Source organism: Lepidochelys kempii, chromosome 11 (genome assembly GCF_965140265.1).
Source record: "Lepidochelys kempii isolate rLepKem1 chromosome 11, rLepKem1.hap2, whole genome shotgun sequence".
NCBI lineage: Eukaryota > Metazoa > Chordata > Testudines > Cheloniidae > Lepidochelys > Lepidochelys kempii.
The window spans coordinates 45,033,270-45,051,748 of record NC_133266.1 but is presented as its reverse complement, the minus strand read 5'-3'; the positions used below and the strand labels follow the sequence as shown (position 1 = coordinate 45,051,748).

General features: G+C 36.7%; 1 protein-coding gene across 1 annotated transcript in view; it reads left to right on the top strand.

Moving 5' to 3' along the window:
* The window catches only part of TTN (titin), a 468,699-nt gene that overhangs the window by 300,644 nt on the left and 149,576 nt on the right, over window positions 1–18,479 (top strand). Inside the window, exons 141-163 of the mRNA XM_073306908.1 lie at window positions 209–292; window positions 521–595; window positions 824–901; window positions 1,250–1,333; window positions 1,886–1,969; window positions 2,643–2,720; window positions 2,883–2,966; window positions 5,687–5,764; window positions 6,643–6,726; window positions 7,049–7,120; window positions 9,406–9,489; window positions 12,027–12,107; window positions 12,364–12,438; window positions 12,788–12,865; window positions 13,091–13,174; window positions 14,954–15,034; window positions 15,218–15,298; window positions 15,580–15,663; window positions 15,912–15,986; window positions 16,343–16,420; window positions 16,647–16,730; window positions 17,638–17,721; window positions 18,044–18,115. Of these exons, the coding sequence (XP_073163009.1) occupies window positions 209–292; window positions 521–595; window positions 824–901; window positions 1,250–1,333; window positions 1,886–1,969; window positions 2,643–2,720; window positions 2,883–2,966; window positions 5,687–5,764; window positions 6,643–6,726; window positions 7,049–7,120; window positions 9,406–9,489; window positions 12,027–12,107; window positions 12,364–12,438; window positions 12,788–12,865; window positions 13,091–13,174; window positions 14,954–15,034; window positions 15,218–15,298; window positions 15,580–15,663; window positions 15,912–15,986; window positions 16,343–16,420; window positions 16,647–16,730; window positions 17,638–17,721; window positions 18,044–18,115 (1,842 nt within the window). The remainder of the gene's footprint in view (window positions 1–208; window positions 293–520; window positions 596–823; window positions 902–1,249; window positions 1,334–1,885; window positions 1,970–2,642; window positions 2,721–2,882; window positions 2,967–5,686; window positions 5,765–6,642; window positions 6,727–7,048; window positions 7,121–9,405; window positions 9,490–12,026; window positions 12,108–12,363; window positions 12,439–12,787; window positions 12,866–13,090; window positions 13,175–14,953; window positions 15,035–15,217; window positions 15,299–15,579; window positions 15,664–15,911; window positions 15,987–16,342; window positions 16,421–16,646; window positions 16,731–17,637; window positions 17,722–18,043; window positions 18,116–18,479) is intronic.

Here is an 18,479-nt window from a genome sequence, read left to right as displayed (position 1 = left end):
TGTCTATCTCGTTGACCTCTAATAGATACTAAATTCATGTTTATTACTTTCATGTTTACTATTTTAGCACATACATACTAAGTCTCTAATTCTGTGCTTTAAGACTTAAATGTACAATAGACTTACTGATTTGATAAAGACTGATACATTGTCTACCACAAATATGGGTTCAGAAAAACACTGCTAAAATGAAATCCTATTTTTAAAGTACCGACAGTAGAAATGTGGACTATTTCAGAAGAAAAGATGTCTGTTTCTGTTCAAGCAGAAGAAGAATATTCTTATGTTACAGGTATGTACAAAATGAAAAAGTTGTAAACCCAAATGAAAACATTTCAATCTTACTAGTTTCTTTTTATAGACTTTTTTTTGACAAATTATGTATTTTAAACACATTGTACATTTATGTTTCATATTACATTGCTTCTTTGTTGTTGTTGTGTTCCATTGCTTTGATATTCTTTGAGAGACAAACTTTGAATACGACATGACAACATTATTAAAATGATTTTATTTAAAGAGCCAAAAGTACATGAGAAAACTGTCATAGAAGAAAGAGTACATGTTGAAATTCCTGAGGCTCCCCCAGCTAAAGGTAGATTTTTAAAATCTTACATATTTATTAACCTTTAATTCTTAATTATTAAAAATATAATCCTATTCATTATGAGTACTCTTCACCTCTTCAGATTATGCTCCAAATTTCTGAATGTGCTTATATATGTATTTTAGACAGTTTGCATACACATACGTATTCTTAAAATAACTTCAGAACTACTATGAACATTACCATTTAATATCCCTACATTTAATATCTTTAAAGTTCCTGAGACACGTAAGAGAAAAGAAGAAAAAATACCTGTTGCTGTTCCCCAAAAGGTGGAGGCTCCTCCAGTTAAAGGTAAATAAAATCTGTGCCCCGGTGTTCAGGTGTCTATCCTCTCACCACAGGTTAGAATGCCAGACTTGCTCAGATTTCTTCAACTAATGGCTACATCCTCAGAAGTTATGTGCTCTCAAACACAAACATGAGTTTCTCTCTCAAGCTAAGCCATATTCTTAACTATTTAAATGATAAGTAGTTCGTATGTTCTTTGATATGCACAAAATATATAATGTATGTTTAATAACATAGATAAACTTTTTTGATTCCTTAGTATTTGTATATGTACATGTTGAAACTTGTCTTCAGTGTTTTACTAAATAATTTAGTGACCTCCTAAATGTTCACAACTCTGTATCTTTAAAGTGCCTGAGGTGCCAAAGAAAACTGTCCCAGAAAAGAAGGAACCAGTTCCTGTCCCTAAAAAAGTAGAAGCTCCACCAGCTAAAGGTACTCCAGCTATCATGAAAAAAGCAAGATCTTTTTGTTTTTTGTTATCTTATTTTTGTTGTTGTCTTAAATACATTTGTGGATTAACTATACAGCTTTGTTTTTGTGTTATCTTTATCTGCTACATACTACGTTGATTTATTCAAGGATCATTTTTGCTGGAACACAGCCCATAATCACTTTATTTGTTTTAAACTTTGTCCTTCCTTTTCTTAGCCTTTCCTTTTTCTATCTGTATTTAAATTGTATGTTCTTTGCCGAAAAGGGGTTGGCCTTTTTTTTTTTTTTTTTACTTCTGTGAATTACCATGGAAATGTATAGTGCTATATTAATAATATAACAATGCACTGTGCTTACCTGTCAGTAATTTATAAATAGTTATCTACATATCTTAATATTATATAGCTACACGTTGTGACGTGCTGCAGTGCTCACATCCTTAGCTGTACTGGATAACTGTATGGGTTCTATAAAGGACTCTTCGAGCACTGTACTCTGAATAAGTGTTCCAAAAACTAAAACACCACCGTTTTGACAATGATGTCTTTAAAGTGCCTGAAATGCCTAAGAAACCTGTGCCAGAGAAGAAAGTACCTGTTGCTGTTCCCAAGAAAGAAGTAACTCCTCCAGCTAAAGGTACATCACCTTTCGAGTGTGAACATTAACAATATGTTTGTCTTAATAATTTTTGATTACTTCTAAATCTAACAATATGTTATATATACTTTTATATGCAGTCTATTGTTTGTCTGTTCTTTGTCTATGTAGTTCTCAAAATCTTTTTAGAAAGATTATTTAAATCTGTTTTTAATATCCTCAAAGTTCTTGAAGTGCCTACAAAACCTGTTCAAGTTCCCATTCCCAATAAAGTCGTACCTCCATCTGCTAGAAGTATATCAAATAGTAGATTGCATTCTATATGCACCTCTTTAATGCTGCTGTTTTAAATGTCTTTCATGCAGTGTATATGTAAATAGATTTGTGTTTCAATGACAATGATTATTTGTGCATCATAACTGTATGTTTTATATAACACCACTTAATGCTAACTAGCAACAATTCTAGTTTCTTGACTTAAAGAATGCAGTCTTAAAATACTTGTGTGCATATTCCAAATGTCAGAGTTCGGGTCTGATTTCTTCAAAGACGCCTTTTCTTTCGGTAACCCATCTCTGTACGTTAAGGTGTACAGTTTGTGTGTTAAATGGCTTATCTTCCTCAGATGAATGGATGAATGCACTTCTATAGTAACGTACCCAGTAATCCTTTTCAAAACTAGCATTCAGTATTCTATTTGATATTTTTGAAGTGCCTGAGGTGCCTAAAAGACCTGTCCCAAAAGAAGAAGTTGCTGCTCCTAAAAGAGAAGAAGCTCCACCAGCAAAAGGTACATTACCTTGTAGTTTACTGTGTAAAAGACTGTTCTTTAGTGTTTTGATTGTGTTGTGGAAAAGTGTGTCTGGATGTAATCTCCTCTTTAAAGTCTCCATTTGTGTATGTGTTGCTTTTTCCATTTTGTAAGTCCTAAAATGAAATAATATCTTCAAAGTGCCTGCAGTGCCTAAGAGAGTTGTCCCTGAAGAAAAATCACCTGTTGCTGTTCCTAAAAGAGTGGAGGCTCCCCCAGCTAAAGGTACACTTCCCGATGGAGTGACAGATCATGCTGATTCTTAAATAGCATCTGTTCTTATCTTCTGTTTTGTTATTGGCCTCTTACTGTATTTGTAAGATTTGTGTTGCTGTTGGGAGTTATCTGTTAGTGTACTGTGTTATTGACAGAGGATCATGAGTTTATTTTGTGTGTATTGTGTAGTACTCTGTCATCTACTATTTGTGCTCTTGTTATATAGCATCAGTGTTCTTAAATCTTCAAAAACTTAGTCATAGCAATATGGGATATTATCTACACATTGCAATTAGAAATTCATAAATTTTATATTAGTACCTTTCAAAGTGCCTGAGGTATATCAGAAAGCAGTTTTAGGAGAAAAAGTCTATATTACAGAAGAAAGAGTATCTGCTATAATCTCTAAAGGAGTGATGTCCCACCACCTGAAAATATATTGCAAGTAGTGATACATGTGAGAAACATCAATTCTGTAGATTGTTCTTGTTGTTTTAGAGTGCAAATCTGTTGTTTAAAGGCATAATTCCTAATACAGAAATGTGCCTTGGTTGTAATATGTGAGGTTTTGCATTACAACTTTTTACATGTAGAGCCCATAACTTCCCAGTTGCTCAGAGCTTTCTGTGGGGTGGGTGCCCAGCCCTTGTACTTTTAATCCCTGATACAAAACCCATTGAAGTGGATGGAAAGATTCTCATTGATTGCAGTGGGCTTTCGATCAGACTCCTAATGAAGACACAATGAAAGTTAAGGATAATTGGATAGTAAGCACCTTGAGGGATCTGGCCCATGAGGTATGGGTACACACATGAGGGTTGTATCCATCACTTCCTTCCCCACATACAAAAGAACTATTCATTGTGCTACAGATGAGAAACACTGACTTGCTTTTGCACTATAACTTATTACCATTCTGGGGCAGATTCTCAGCTTGAATGGAGACTGACTTCAATGGAGTTATAACAATTTATGCCAGTTAAGGATCTCCCCCATAGTGTTCCAAGCCAAGATTCCCCACTTGTGTAATCCATTAATGAATAGTCAGTCAGACTGGGATAGTTAACACATATTTGTTAAGATAACAACAAAAGGGCCAAAATTCCTAAAGTCAACAGCTAAGTTACCCCTATGAAATATGAATATGTGGAAAGGTATTTGTTCATGTAAACATGTTCCTTTCTGCTTGTACCTAGGCAAATTGGCCTCTTGCCCCATCACAAGCTGAGTTTTCCCTGACACAGTTCTAAAGAATATGCTGGTTTCTCAGTTTATTTGTCCAGCACATAACCTGCCCTCTTATTTTGTACTAGTCTTTCTTTACCACCCACCAAAAGAGTAAAAAGAATTATTTAACAACTTTATTGCTGGCCCTCCATTGTAGCTGCTGTGATGGGATGTTTGGGAAGCTGTGGCACTCCACTGAAAATACAGTTGAACTCTGAGAGTTACCATAGATGTAATTTGACCCCTGTCCCTAGCACATGGGCAAGGAACAGAATTTAATGCACGGCAAACATACACGTACAAAGCATTTTATGTTTCCTGTCTATGGCTGTAGTTGTCGCATTGATTTGATCAGAATTGTTATACCTCTGCCATAACCATTGTTCCACAAAAAACATTAAAACTGAACCTGTCTTTAAAGAACCAACACTGGAAGAATGGATAGAAGAAGAGGAAGAGGAAGCAATCATTTCTGTTCACAGAGAAGAGGAGATTTCATCAGTTACAGGTACAACCACAATTCAAGGAGTGTAGACTAAAATAAAAACTATCTCGGAATCTTCCTATTTTTGAAATAATTTTTTGGTTTTTATAAAAAAAAATCAAGTTTTTCCTCAGTGTGTAGATGAACATTTTTCATTACACCATTTGTTTAAATGCTGGTAAAGTTTCATATATTATGACATTTTGCCACTACTAAACAGCTCTGCCACTTCTTACGATCAGTCTTCAGCCCAACCCACTACAAAACAGCATAGTTGGTTGCTTACAGAAAACATGTGAAAAGCATCAATCTAATCTTAAATATCAAGAGGATCCTCTGTCCCTCAGTGTTTATGCAGATTTTGTTTCTGAGAGTATTATTCCTCCTTTCCTGTTGTTTGACTGACCAACTCAGAGATCAATAATGACATTCTGTGGACTTCCTTAGACAATTCCATTACGTATGAGAACAAGCAAACCCACAGAAACACCTATCTATTGTCAGTGAATTCATAGTGAGATTGTGTGTTGCTTTTTCTTTTGGTTTCTCTGGTTTTGAAATTTCCTAAAATCACACAATATTTTTAAAGTGCTTAAGAAAGAACCATTAGAAGAATGGATACCCCCGGTTGCTATTGAAATAGAAGAACCTCAATTCACCAAAGGTAAATTAATGAAAATGATATTCTCTAGATGTCTTTATCTGTTCCTTTATTTCACACATTTTGTTTGTTTGTGTTTGTTTCGAATACTTTTCATGTAGATATTTTGTGTTTTAGTGACAGTAACCTCTGTCTGATACTTCACCGTGTATTAACTATTACTTGTGTTTTTTGTATTGTTTTTGTTAATTGTTCCTTCTTCTTTTACTGTCTAACTTTTGGATTCAATGAAATTTCATGTATATTTTCTTTCAACAAAAATCAGTCAAGATTAAAAATATTTATTTCTAGCTGCTTATTATTAAAGTTCATTCCAAATATTAAAATTAACTATTCCTACACTTAATACCTTTAAAGTGACTGAAGTGCACAGGAAAATTATCACCGAAGAAAAAGTAGCCATCTCTGAAAAGGGGGAGGCTCCACCAAAAAGAGGTACATTGCCTTTTGAAGCTACGCAACAGATATTTATATCTTGTCTTGTATCTCTGTCTAATTATGTTGCATAAAATATAGATTCTGGTGTGTGCTTTCATTTCCTTATTTGACTTACACAAATGTCAGGCCTCTGTGTTTGTATTTTTGTTGACTATTATTTTTGCCATTTGTGAGTAATTCAAAACTCCTAAAAATGAACAATATCTTTAAAGTACCAGAAGGGCCCCAAAAAGCTGTGCCGGAAGAGAAAGTGCCTGTTCCAGTCCACCAAAAAGTGGTGGCTCCACTGGCTAAAATTACTTCCGCTCTTTCTGGGGATACAGGAGGTTTCTGCATATCAGAAATCAGTGGAACGCAGCAGGCCTTGAACCTGTGAATTATTTGATTTTTAAAAACAGTTTATATTCACTTTTTGTTATGAATTAAAAGGAATTTTGATTCTGCCCTCTAAAAAAATACAGAGAATCAGGTAAAACAGTCACACTCCTGCATTTCTTGTGTATTCAAAACTGCTATGAATTGCATAGTTGTTTTGGGTGCACACTAATTTTCATAAACTGAGTATCACTGATATGCAGAAGCTCACTGTCTCTTCTTAACAATAAAAAGTATCAGTCTTTTCAGATCATTAGCATTCTTTTCAAAGATGCTTTTGTGTCCTTAACATCTGTCATTTTTTTGTGTGTTTAAAATGTTATCTTTTATGTTTTTATTGTTTATGAAATTTTGTAGTTAAATTACATGTAATGGAAAGTGCCAGCAATGCTGAAGAATCTTACATTCAAATTCTATTACTGTGTCATGTACATATGCTTTAGTCATTCTTTTTAATGTACATATGTCTCTTTCTATTCTTGCAATTGCTATTTTTAAAGTACCAGAAGTTCCAAAGACAGTTATCACAGAAGAAAGAGTGTCCATTGCTGTTCCAAAAAGAAAAGCAGCTCCACCAGCAAAAGGTACCCACATCCATAGAATAAATTATAAAAGAAATAATTGCCTGGCTCTTGGTCCTCCAGTCTGACTACTATATTGCCACAGTAACTTCTCTTGAATTCTGACATTCCACCAAAATCCTAGGAACCTTAAGGGATACAGTGGCTGCCGTAGGGGTGCATTTCCCTCCATTTTATCTGGTGTCAGAGGTGGCAGGAAAGCAATTAAAATGTCATATTTCTGTAACAACCACATTGAGTGGATAGGGAATGTATAACCTCTACCCCAAATATTGTTTCAGAGGAACAATACTAAAACTAGACTCTATCTCTAATGTACCAACAGTGGAAGAGCATTGGGCTTTGTCAGAGGAAATGTCCATCTCTCTTCACACAGAGGAGGAGGTTTCATACACAGGTATGAACTAAACTAAAAGAGTTTCAGGCCTGAATGAAATCTTTTAGTTTTGCCACCATTTTTTAAATCTATTTTGTTTTGCAAGCAAAACTCAGGATTTCAAGATGAGTGTAGATTAAAAGTTTGTATTACACCTGGGGCAGGCCAATGTTTTTCCTGAAAGTGAAGCCCTTTGAATTTCTCTGCTCTCAAGAGGCTTAAATCTTCCATCCTGAGATTCCTGACTTCTTTTGTTTTCCTGGGGGAAGCTTTGGCCATGTCTACACTACCAGGATAATTTGACCTAAGTTATGCTACTCCAGCTATGTCAATAACGTACCTGGAGTCAACATCACTTAGGTCAGCTTACCCGGGTGTCTACACCACACTGCATCAACAGGAGATGCTCTCCCGTCGACTTACCTTACTCTTCTTGGGGAGCTGGAGTACTGGAGTCAACCAGAGAGTGCTCTGTTGTCAATTTAGTGGGTCTTCACTAGATTCACTAAATTAATCCCCATTACATCGATTGCAGCAGTGTCGATCCCCAGTAAGCATAGACGTGGCCTCGGTTATTTAATTAGCTTCTCTCTTGGATGCAACCAGTGTGCTGCCTGTCTTTCTCTGCCCTCTGAGGGGAAACTTCCTGGCCAACTCCCTACTAAAAACGCAAGTGCTTTCCTCTTCTGTGCTGTCTGTCCTCCTTTCTGCCTCTCTATGGGAAGCCAGCACATTCGGAAGTAGTGATACAGGAAAGGCTCCTCTGGCCCTTCCTCTCCTGCCCTGTGAGTACTTGAACTCACTCTGGGGCTGAGAGAACCCAGAGTGCTCCAAGCTATTGAGAAACCCCATTGTTGAGCACTCTGGGTGTTTCAGCAGTTCGGAGAAGAGCCTGTGAAGGAAGAGTGAGCTAGCTGTCCCCAAAGGGAGAGGAGGTCATGGTCTACAGGCCTCCCTGAGAAGGCAAGTAGAAGTGCAGCAAGTGGGACAGAGCTTTCTTGGGCAGCAGAGTCTCCTGGCTGGGGCAATTTGGGCCAAATGTGGCTGGTTTTGTAATCAAACCAATGAAAGTTGCCAGGCTCAATCAATTTCATCTTGAGTTTATTGGTTCAGACTTACCTGACACTTAAGATTAAAGGTGTGGCGCTGAAAATTTATGCACCAGCCCTGCCAGAAAGTTACAAAGAAACTGGGCTTATTTCACACAGCCTAAAAAGAACACTTGTTACCAGAAGAGGGAGATTTGCAGGCTGTGGCTTCAGGCATCTAAAAAAAGCATCCACCTGATTGAACTAGACCTTCACAGCAAATTGCTGCGACAAGCAAAGATTAGGTTGTTCCTTGCAGAATGTAGGTAGAAATACTTAGACCTATTATTGCCAAGTAGATTCCATCTACCAAGAAGAAAATTCCCAACTTCTTTGCTATTTCAGAGATCCTAAAAGGTCATCCAAATGCCAGGGCACACTGTAGTTTTTCCTGGATGACTTCACACACTAATAACCAGCAATTTCAGAGTCAGAAGGAAAAAAATACCCAGTACTGTTTCAAAAAGAGAAGAAACTCCACCAACAAAGTGTGCACTCTCTCCTGGATGAATCTGCAAAACTGAACATAATCTACATAATAAGCTTTTTGGAGTCTTTACAGTTAAAATCTTGTCATTTTCTACATGTAGACATGGGTTACTTCTAATTTACTGCAAGCACAAGATCACTGTCTACTTCCATCTGTGCAAGTGGCTTGTTTGTACCCACTCTCCCATCTTACGCTAGAACGATGGGATTGGAATGTTTATCTGTTCTGTACAAATTCTTTGTCTCAAGTGGCTGTCAGAGGGCTCTTGCTGTATTTACTGGAGAAGCCACAGAGGCACATTTGTATGAAGGACCCTGCTCTCCTCATACGGAAAGGGGCAGTCACTGAAGTCACAGAGGGCCTGAATTTTTTCAGGATTTGATTGGATTTTGTACCAGAACTCTGACCTGGAATGTGTATAAATGCAGTGTTGGGAGAAGTGGGTACAGCAAAGAGCATCTGCTTATATGAATATATTGAGACATGATATGTCTTTTTGTTGTTGTATTAAATTATGGTCTAATGCTTCCATAATACCTCGCCAATCTGCAGTTGCCTTGGTGATCTGTGAGCCACATATAATTATGTTACCCTTTTTTATATATTTTTCTTCTGTATTATTGAATTACACCATTGTGTATTTGTGTTCTACATCTTGCCTCTAGCATTTATGCTTCTGTACATTGTTTTTTAAAGTTTTTAAATGTAAATATTCTGTATCTTTAAAGTGCCTGATGTTCCCGAGAGAGTAGTCATAGAAGAAATATTACCAATTTCTATTACTAAAAAAGTGAAGAAACCACCAGCTAAAGGTACATTGGATATAGCATTTGATCCAACATATAATGTTCTTTGTATGTCTGTGCTGTAAATGTGCCATGAATTCTGCCTTGTGTTTTTACTGAATGTTCTTGATTTCATGTTGCTGTTACTAAACCTACACAATAATTTAAAATGTCTGAAGTGCCTAGCAAGTTTACCCAAAAGAAAAGGAAACATGCTACTACTCTCCAAAAGTATAAATTCTGCAAAACAAATATATGTCCAGCTATTGGTGCATTAAAATTTAAGTTGCTCTGCTGTCTCTGTTAACTTAAATTCATGTTTGCTTGTTGTTTTGTGAGAATGAGCAAACTTATGGAGACACCTGTAACCTTTAAAAATATACTGGTGGATCTGTACCACAGGTAACACAGGTAACAAAGAGCAGCAAGTACAAAACCATTGCCTGAATTCCCTCTGCATGTGACATGTTGAGTCTGCCTGTATCCAGCTGAATTCTCAAGATGACAAATTCCAGTGAGATCTATGTGTTCCTAGGGTCTCACTGAGGTCAATGGGAAACCTTCAATTGATTTGAGGGGGCATTATATCTAGCCCTGCAAAGTGCTGAGCAACTCCTGGAGGTACTGAGTGTTCTGGACTGACCCAATTACCAAATAAGTCATTGAGATTGACACTGGGGAAGTTAAATCAGTTTCTGAGGGCCCTTCAGACCTACAGTAGCTCAGCGTGTTGCAGGATCATGTCCAGAGGCAGGAGGCACCTTAAAAAAAGTATCTTACATTATTGTGATGTGATTTCCTTCCTAGTCTTTTTGTTAAGACTTTGCAGAAAATGGTAGCACTAATCTTAAGTTATATGACAAATGAAAATTATATTTTGAAATCTGAGCTAAAACCGTCCAGTAAATTAGCCACCTTTCCTTTGTCCAGCCAGTATTTCTCTAAAACAAATTCAGCAGAGGCTGTAATAAAAGAAAGGACTTGGCTCAGCACAACTATTTCCACTTGAATTAAATGCATATATCCCCAACCTAACTCTACCAGGTGGTCTGCCCATTTCCCTGTTGCAGCTAGAAACTATCTTGTTGTACATCAACACTGCAAAAAAAAAAAAAAAAAAAAAGTGAGTTTCAAAGTCTGGGTCAACTAACTCTAGTTTGTGAGGGTCAGGCTACAGCACTAAAAATGCAAGTGTAAACATTCTGCTCAGGTTGGAGCCCAGGCTTTGAGACCCCTCCCATCACTGGTTTCTGAGCTCCAGCCCAAGCAGGAACATCTAAACTAAGAAAACATCTGAACTGCTATTTTAAATCCCTGTAGTGAGAATCCACGTATGTTGACCCTGACTCTGAAGGCATGGCTACACTTGCAGATGTAGAGTGCTTTGAGTTAAACCAGCCTTCGGAGAGCGCAGTAAGGAAAGCACTGCAGTCTGTCTACCCTGACAGCTACAATCACACTGGTGTGGCCACATTAGCAGCTTTTGCAATGGCCACAGAGAGCAGTGCATTGTGGTAGCTATCCCAGCAGGCAAGTGGCTGCAACGTTCTTTTCAAATGGGCGGGGGAGGGGTTGAGTGTGACAGGGAGTGTGTTGTGTGTATGTGGGGGGAGAGAGAGTGGGTTTTGGGGGGAGCTGAGAGCATGTCAGCATGCTGTCTTGTAAGTTCAGACAGCAGCAGACCCCCCCCCCCCGCCTCTCTCTCTCACACACAACATTCCACACTAATGGTTGCTTTGTCTCGGAGCAGATAAGCAGCCGGCTGTCAGAAATGGAGCTTTCAGACGGCATATCCGCATTTCTACAGTGAGTTCAAAACATTGGGAAGAGTGGTCACTTGACTTAAGGGGATTATGGTACGTTTCCAGAGGCTGATCAGAGCACAGTAATGCAACACCTCTTTCACACTGACGCCCGGGCATTTCAGCCAAGGCGCAATAGTGTTAATCTTCTCACCGAGGTGGAGCCGTGTGTCTAGCTCTAGCTGTGGAGTCAGAGCGCTCTACGTGCTTTGCCAGTGTGGAAGGGTAGTGAGCTTGGGCGCCTGGGGCTGCTTTAATGCACTGTAACTCACAAGTGTAACCAAGCCTTGAGACTCCTTCCTACGGGTTTTGTTTGTTTGGGTTTTGCACTGTAAATATACCTTAAGACTCCATTTCACATTTAAGCAGCCACACCCTTAGAGTTTATTGTATGTCCTGGTTCTCAGATATCAGTAAATTGCTACACAGTTTGGATCTTGCTACTATTTGGGGGATAGGCAGTACTCCTAGTGCAAGTGAAGACTGGGTGAATTAAATTTTCTAAATCAAGCATTCCATAGATACACTAACCACGGACTCTATTTGTCTTTTTCACACCATAGTTTTTCTGAAAGTTTACAAGTGTTATCAAGGAAACAATCTGGAAAACGAAGCAGCAAATATATGTGTTATGGGTGTCAGTACTCTTTGTTGGTTATTCTTTTTTAATCATTTCATTACTTGTGAAGGTAATATATGCAATAATAGACCAAATATACCGAATAGGTCACTTCTGTATTCTTAACATTAATATCTTTAAAGTGTGTGAAGAAGAGCCTTACTACATAGAGGAGGAAGTACTTGTACCTGCTCCTAAAAAAGTGGAAGCCCCACCAGCTAAAGGTATATTCTTTCTTTGCGTCCTATAACATAGAAAAATGTCTTTCTTTCAATTTCAATCTTTAATCTTTTCAATCTTATCTTGATCAGTAAAATATAGCTTAGATACTTTTAATTTTTTTAGCATTAAACAAGTACATGTGCCTGTTTGTGTCAATTGCCAGTGTATTTATACTGAGATTTGTGTGTTCCTTTTTCTTTTGGTTTCTTTGGTATTGAAATCATTCCAATTTTCTAAAATTACACAATATTTTTAAAGTACTTAAGAAAAAACCACCGGAAGAATGGATACCCCCGGTTGCTATTGAAATAGAAGAACCTCAATTCACCAAAGGTAAACTAATGAAAATTGATATTCTCTAGATGTCTTAATCTTTTTCTTTATCTTACACATTTTGTTGTTTATTTGTTTCAAATGTTTTTCATGTAGATATTTTGTGTTTTAGTGACAGTAACTTCTGTTTGGATCTTCATTGTATATAGACTATCACTTGTGTCCTTTGTACTGTTTTTCTAAATTGTTCCTTCTTCTTCTGTCTCATTTTTGTATTCAGTGAAATTTCATGTATATTTTCTTTCAACAAAAATCAGTCAAGATTAGAAAGACTTATGTCTAGCTGCCTATTATTAAAGTGCATTCCACATATTACAATTAACTATTCCTACGTTTGATATTTTTAAAGTGACTGAAATGCACAGGAAAATTATCACCCAAGAAAAAGTAGCTGTCACTGAAAAGGAGGAAGCTCCACCAAAGAGAGGTACATTGCCTTTTGAAGCCATGCAGCAGATGTTTCTCTCTTAATATTGTCTTGTGTCCTGAACTGCCTAATTATGTTGCATAAAATATAGATTCTGGTTTATGCTTTAATTTCCTTATTTGACTTACACAAGTGTCAGGCCTCTGTGTTTGTATTTTTGTTGCCTATTATTTTTGCCATTTGTGAGTAATTCAAAACACCTAAAAATGAACAATATCTTTAAAGTGCCAGAAGTTCCCAAGAAAGCTGTGCCAGAAGAGAAAGTGCCTGTTCCGGTCCACAAAAAAGTGGTGGCTCCACCAACTAAAGGTACATAAGCTGTTTCTGGTGAAATAAGAGGCTTCTACATATCAGAAATCAGTGGGAACCGGCAGGCCTTGAACCTGGGAATTGTTTGATTTTTTTTTTAAAAAAAAAGCTTATACTTTCTTGATCATAAATTAAATAGAATTTTGATTGTTTCTGCCCTGCAAAAAAATGCAGAAAATTATATAAAACGGTCAGTCTCCTGCATTTCTTGTGCATTCAAAACTGCTATGAATGCGTAGTTGTTTTGGGTACACGCTAATTTTCATAAACTGAGCATCAATCATATGAAGAAGCTCATTGTCTCTTCTGAAAAGAAAGTATCAACGTCTTTTCAGATCATCAGCATTTTTTTGAAAGATGGTCTTGTGTCCTTAACATCTGTCATTTTCTTGTGGGTTTAATATGCTGTCTCTTATGTTTTTTCTGTGTGTAAAATTTTTTAATTAAATTACATGTAATGGAAAATACCAGGAATGCTGAAAAATCTTACATTCAAATTCTAGAGTCCTTACTGTGTCATGTATATATGCTTTAGACATTCTTTTTTTGTGTGTGCATATGTCTCTTTCTGTTTTTCTTTTCATGCTTTTATAAATATCTTTGCTATTACTAAAACTGCACAATAATATAAAGTGAAGTGCCTAGGGAGCTTACCCAAAAGAAAAGGAAACATGCTACTACTCTCCAAAAAGTATAAATTCTGCAAGCCAAATATACATCCCGCTGTTGGTGCATTAAAATTTAAGTTGCTCTGTTGGCTCTGTTAACTTAAATTCTTGTTTGTTTGTTGTTTTGTGAGAATGAGCAAACTTATGGAGACACCTGTACCCTTTAAAAATATACTGGTGGATCTGTAACACAGGTAACTTCACACTGCATAGAGCAAAGAACACAAAGCCATTGCCTGAATTCCCTCTGCACGTGACATGTTGAATCTGTCTGTATCCAGCTGAATTCTCAAGATGACAAATTCCAGTGAGATTTATGTATTCCTAGTGTCTCACTCAGGTCAATGGGAGACTTTCAACTTGCTTCAGTGGGCATTAGATCTAGCCCTGCAAAGCACTGAGCATCTCCTAGCAGTATTGAGTGTTCAGGCCTGGTCCATCTCCCACTTAAGTCATTGACAGTGACTCCATTGACTTCTGGGGGAGTTGGATCAGTCTTTGAGGGCACTTCATACCTACAGTAGCTCAGCCCTTTGCAGGATTGTGTCCAAAAGGAGAAGGCATCATGAAAAAGAAGCTAACGTTAGCCTGATGTGATTTTCTTCCCAATCTTTTTGTTCAGAGTTCCTAGAAAATGACAGCACTGACTTTAAAATATATGGCAAATGAAAACCATGTTTTGAAATCTGAGCCAAACCTTTCAGTAAATTAGCTACCTTTCCTTCATCCACCTAATGTTTCTCTAAAACAAATTCAACAGAGACTATAATATAAGAAAGGATTTGGCTCACCACAAAAGACTACTGCTTGACATAAATGTCTACATCCCAAACCCAAATCTACGAACTGGTCTCTCCATCTAAGACTCCATTTTACACTCACAGAGCCACACCCGCTGTGATTATTGTATGTCCTGGTTCCCAGATATCAGTAAATTGCTACACAGTTTGGATCTTGCTACTATTTTGGGGATAGGCAGTACTCCTAGTGCAGGTGAGACTGGGTGAATTAGATTTCCTAAATCGAGCATCCCATAGATACACTAACCAAGGACTAGATCAAACATGCCAAATACATCAATTCTGTATCTTTAACATTAATATCTTTAAAGTGACTGAAGAAGAGCCTTTCTATGTAGAGGAGGAAGTACCTGTCCCTGTTCCCAAAAAAGTGGAAGTCCCACCTGCTAAAGGTACATCAACTCTTAAATATCAAATGTCAATTGTTCTACATCTCACTGTTTCTGATTTTGTTGTTTTTGATGTATGTCCCTATTACATGTGTGTTACAAACTTCTCTTTTGACTAACCAAGTGTTTCCTTACTGTTTTGATACTTTTCCTATTTCTTAAACTATACACTGTAATATTTTTAAGTGCCTGAGAAGCCTAAGAAAGTTGTCCCACCACCAAAAGTTCCTGCTGCTCCTAAAATTGAGGAAGCTCCACCAGTGAAAGGTATAAGTTACTAATTAAAATGATTCTTCCTTACCTTGAAAGACATGACACAGGTCTTCTCTTCTCATGTTCTTGGTTTTAGTGTCTGTTAATAAAAATGTGAGTTTCTTATAAATCACAGTCTGACTGTTTGCATTACAGCGGTGTGTTCTGTATACTATTATTTGTTTTTCCTTACATAAACACTTTGGTTATTATTAAACGAAGGAAACACTAATGTTACATACAAAATATATTCAGAATACTAGAGATCAATATTCTTAAAACTCTTCTTTCTAAAGTGCCTGAAGTTCGTAAGAAAGCTGTTCCTGAGGAGAAAGTGCCTGTCCCTGTTCCTAAAAAGGCAGAGGCCCCGCCAGCTAGAGGTACATCAGTTTTTTGCTTCCTATAACTTGGAAAAATGTCTTTCTTTCAATTTCAGTCTTTAACTTCTTACCTTGTTGAGTAAAATGTAGTTTAGATGCTTTTAATTTTTTAGCATTACACAAGTACATGTGCCTGTCTGTGTCCATTGCCAGTTGTATTCATAGTGAGATTTCTATGTTGCTTTTTTTCTTTTTAGTTTAGTATTGAAATCATTCCAATTTTCTAAAATTACACAATATTTTTAAAGTACTTAAGAAAAAACCACCAGAAGAATGGATACCTCCTGTTGCTGTTGAAATAGAAGAACCTCAATTCACCAAAGGTAAACTAATGAAAATAATATTCTCTAGATGTCTTTATCTGTGGCTTTATCTTACACCTTATGTTTGTTTGTTTGTTCGTTTCAAATGTTTTTCATGTAGATATTTTGTGTTTTAGTGACAGTAACCTCTGTCTAGATCTTCACTATGTATAAACTATCACCTGTGTCCTTTATACTGTTTTTGTAAATTGTTCCTTCTTCTTTTACTGTCTCATTTTTGTATTCAGTGAAATTTCATGTATATTTTCTTTCATCAAAAATCAATTAAGATTAAAAAGATTTATTTCTAGCTGCTTATTATTAAAGCACCTTCCAAATATTGCAATTAAATATTCCCACGTTTGATATTTTTAAAGTGACTGAAGTGCACAGGAAAATTATCACCGAAGAAAAAGTAGCCATCTCTGAAAAGGAGGAGGCTCCACGAAAAAGAGGTACATTGCCTTTTCAAACTATGCAATAGATGCTTGTCTGTTATTAATGTCTTGTATCTAGAATAGTTTAGTTCCATTACATAAAATGTAGATTCTGGTGTATGCTTTTGTTTCCTTATTTAACTTACAAAAATGTCAGGTCTCTGTGCTTGTATTTTTGTTGCCTGATTGTTTTTACTGTTTGTGTGTAATTCAAATCTCCTAAAAGTAAAAAATCTCTTTAAAGTGCCAGAAGTTCCCAAGAAAGCTGTGCCAGAAGAGAAAGTACCCGTTCCGGTCCACAAAAAAGTGGTGGCTCCACCAGCTAAAGGTAAATCAGCTCTTTTCTGGTGATACAGGAGGCTGCTACATATCAGAAATCAGTGGGAACCAGAAGGCCTTGAACCTGGGAATGGTTTAATTAAAATAAAACAAACGGTTTATACTAATTTGGTTATAAATTAAAAGGAATTTCGGTTTCTGCCCTGCAAAAAATTTAGAAAATTATGTAAAACAGCTGATCCCCTGCATTTCTTGTGTATTCAAAACTGTTATTAATTGCAATCATTGTTTTGGGTGCACACTAATTTTGATAAATTGAGCATCATTCATATGCAGAAGCTCACTGTGTCTTCTCTTTAAAAAAGTGTCAATGACTTTTCACATCATCAGCATTTTTATTTCAAAGATGCCTTTGTGTCCTTAACTTCTTTCATTTTCTTTTGGGCTTAAAAAACTCTTATCTTTTTTCGGTGTGTGAAATTTTGTAGTTAAATTACATGTACTGGAAGGTGCCAGCAACACTGAACAATTAAATTCTAGAGCCCTTAATGTGTCATGTAAATATCTTTTAGTCATTCTTTTTTATGTGCATATGTCTCTTTCTGTTTTTCTTTTCATGCTTTTATTAATATTATTGCTGTTACTAAAACAGCACAATAATTTAAAATGTCTGAAATTCATAAGGAGCTTACCATGAAGAAAAAAATCTGGTATTATTCTTCAGAAAATATATATTCCACAAGCCAAATGCATATCCTGTTGTCTTTGTGAACTTAAATTCTTGTTTGCTTGTTGTTTGGTTTCAAGTCCATGTCTATTTTTAAACACACAAGCTTACGTTGTAAATGTGCATTTATTTTGTACTTGTTCATCCATAATTCTTTAACATGAGCATAAATTAACAGAGAGCATCTGAATTTTGCAATTTAGTATTCTTACAATTATTATTTTTAAAGTACCAGAAGTTCCAAAGACAGTTATCACAGAAGAAAGAGTGTCCATTGCTGTTCCAAAAAGAAAAGCAGCTCCACCAGCAAAAGGTACCCACATCCATAGAATAAATTATAAAAGAAATAATTGCCTGGCTCTTGGTCCTCCAGTCTGACTACTATATTGCCACAGTAACTTCTCTTGAATTCTGACATTCCACCAAAATCCTAGGAACCTTAAGGGATACAGTGGCAGCCGTAGGGGTGCATTTCCCTCCATTTTATCTGGTGTCAGAGGTGGCAGGAAAGCAATTAAAATGTCATATTTCTGTAACAACCACATTGAGTGGATAGGGAATGTATAACCTCTACCCCAAATATTGTTTCAGAGGAACAATACTAAAACTAGACTCTATCTTTAATGTACCAACAGTGGAAGAGCATTGGGCTTTGTCAGAGGAAATGTCCATCTCTCTTCACACAGAGGAGGAGGTTTCATACACAGGTATGAACTAAACTAAAAGAGTTTCAGGCCTGAATGAAATCTTTTAGTTTTGCCACCATTTTTTAAATCTATTTTGTTTTGCAAGCAAAACTCAGGATTTCAAGATGAGTGTAGATTAAAAGTTTGTATTACACCTGGGGCAGGCCAATGTTTTTCCTGAAAGTGAAGCCCTTTGAATTTCTCTGCTATCAAGAGGCTTAAATCTTCCATCCTGAGATTCCTGACTTCTTTTGTTTTCCTGGGGGAAGCTTTGGCCATGTCTACACTACTAGGATAATTTGACCTAAATTATGCTACTCCAGCTATGTCAATAACGTACCTGGAGTCAACATCACTTAGGTCAGCTTACCCGGGTGTCTACACC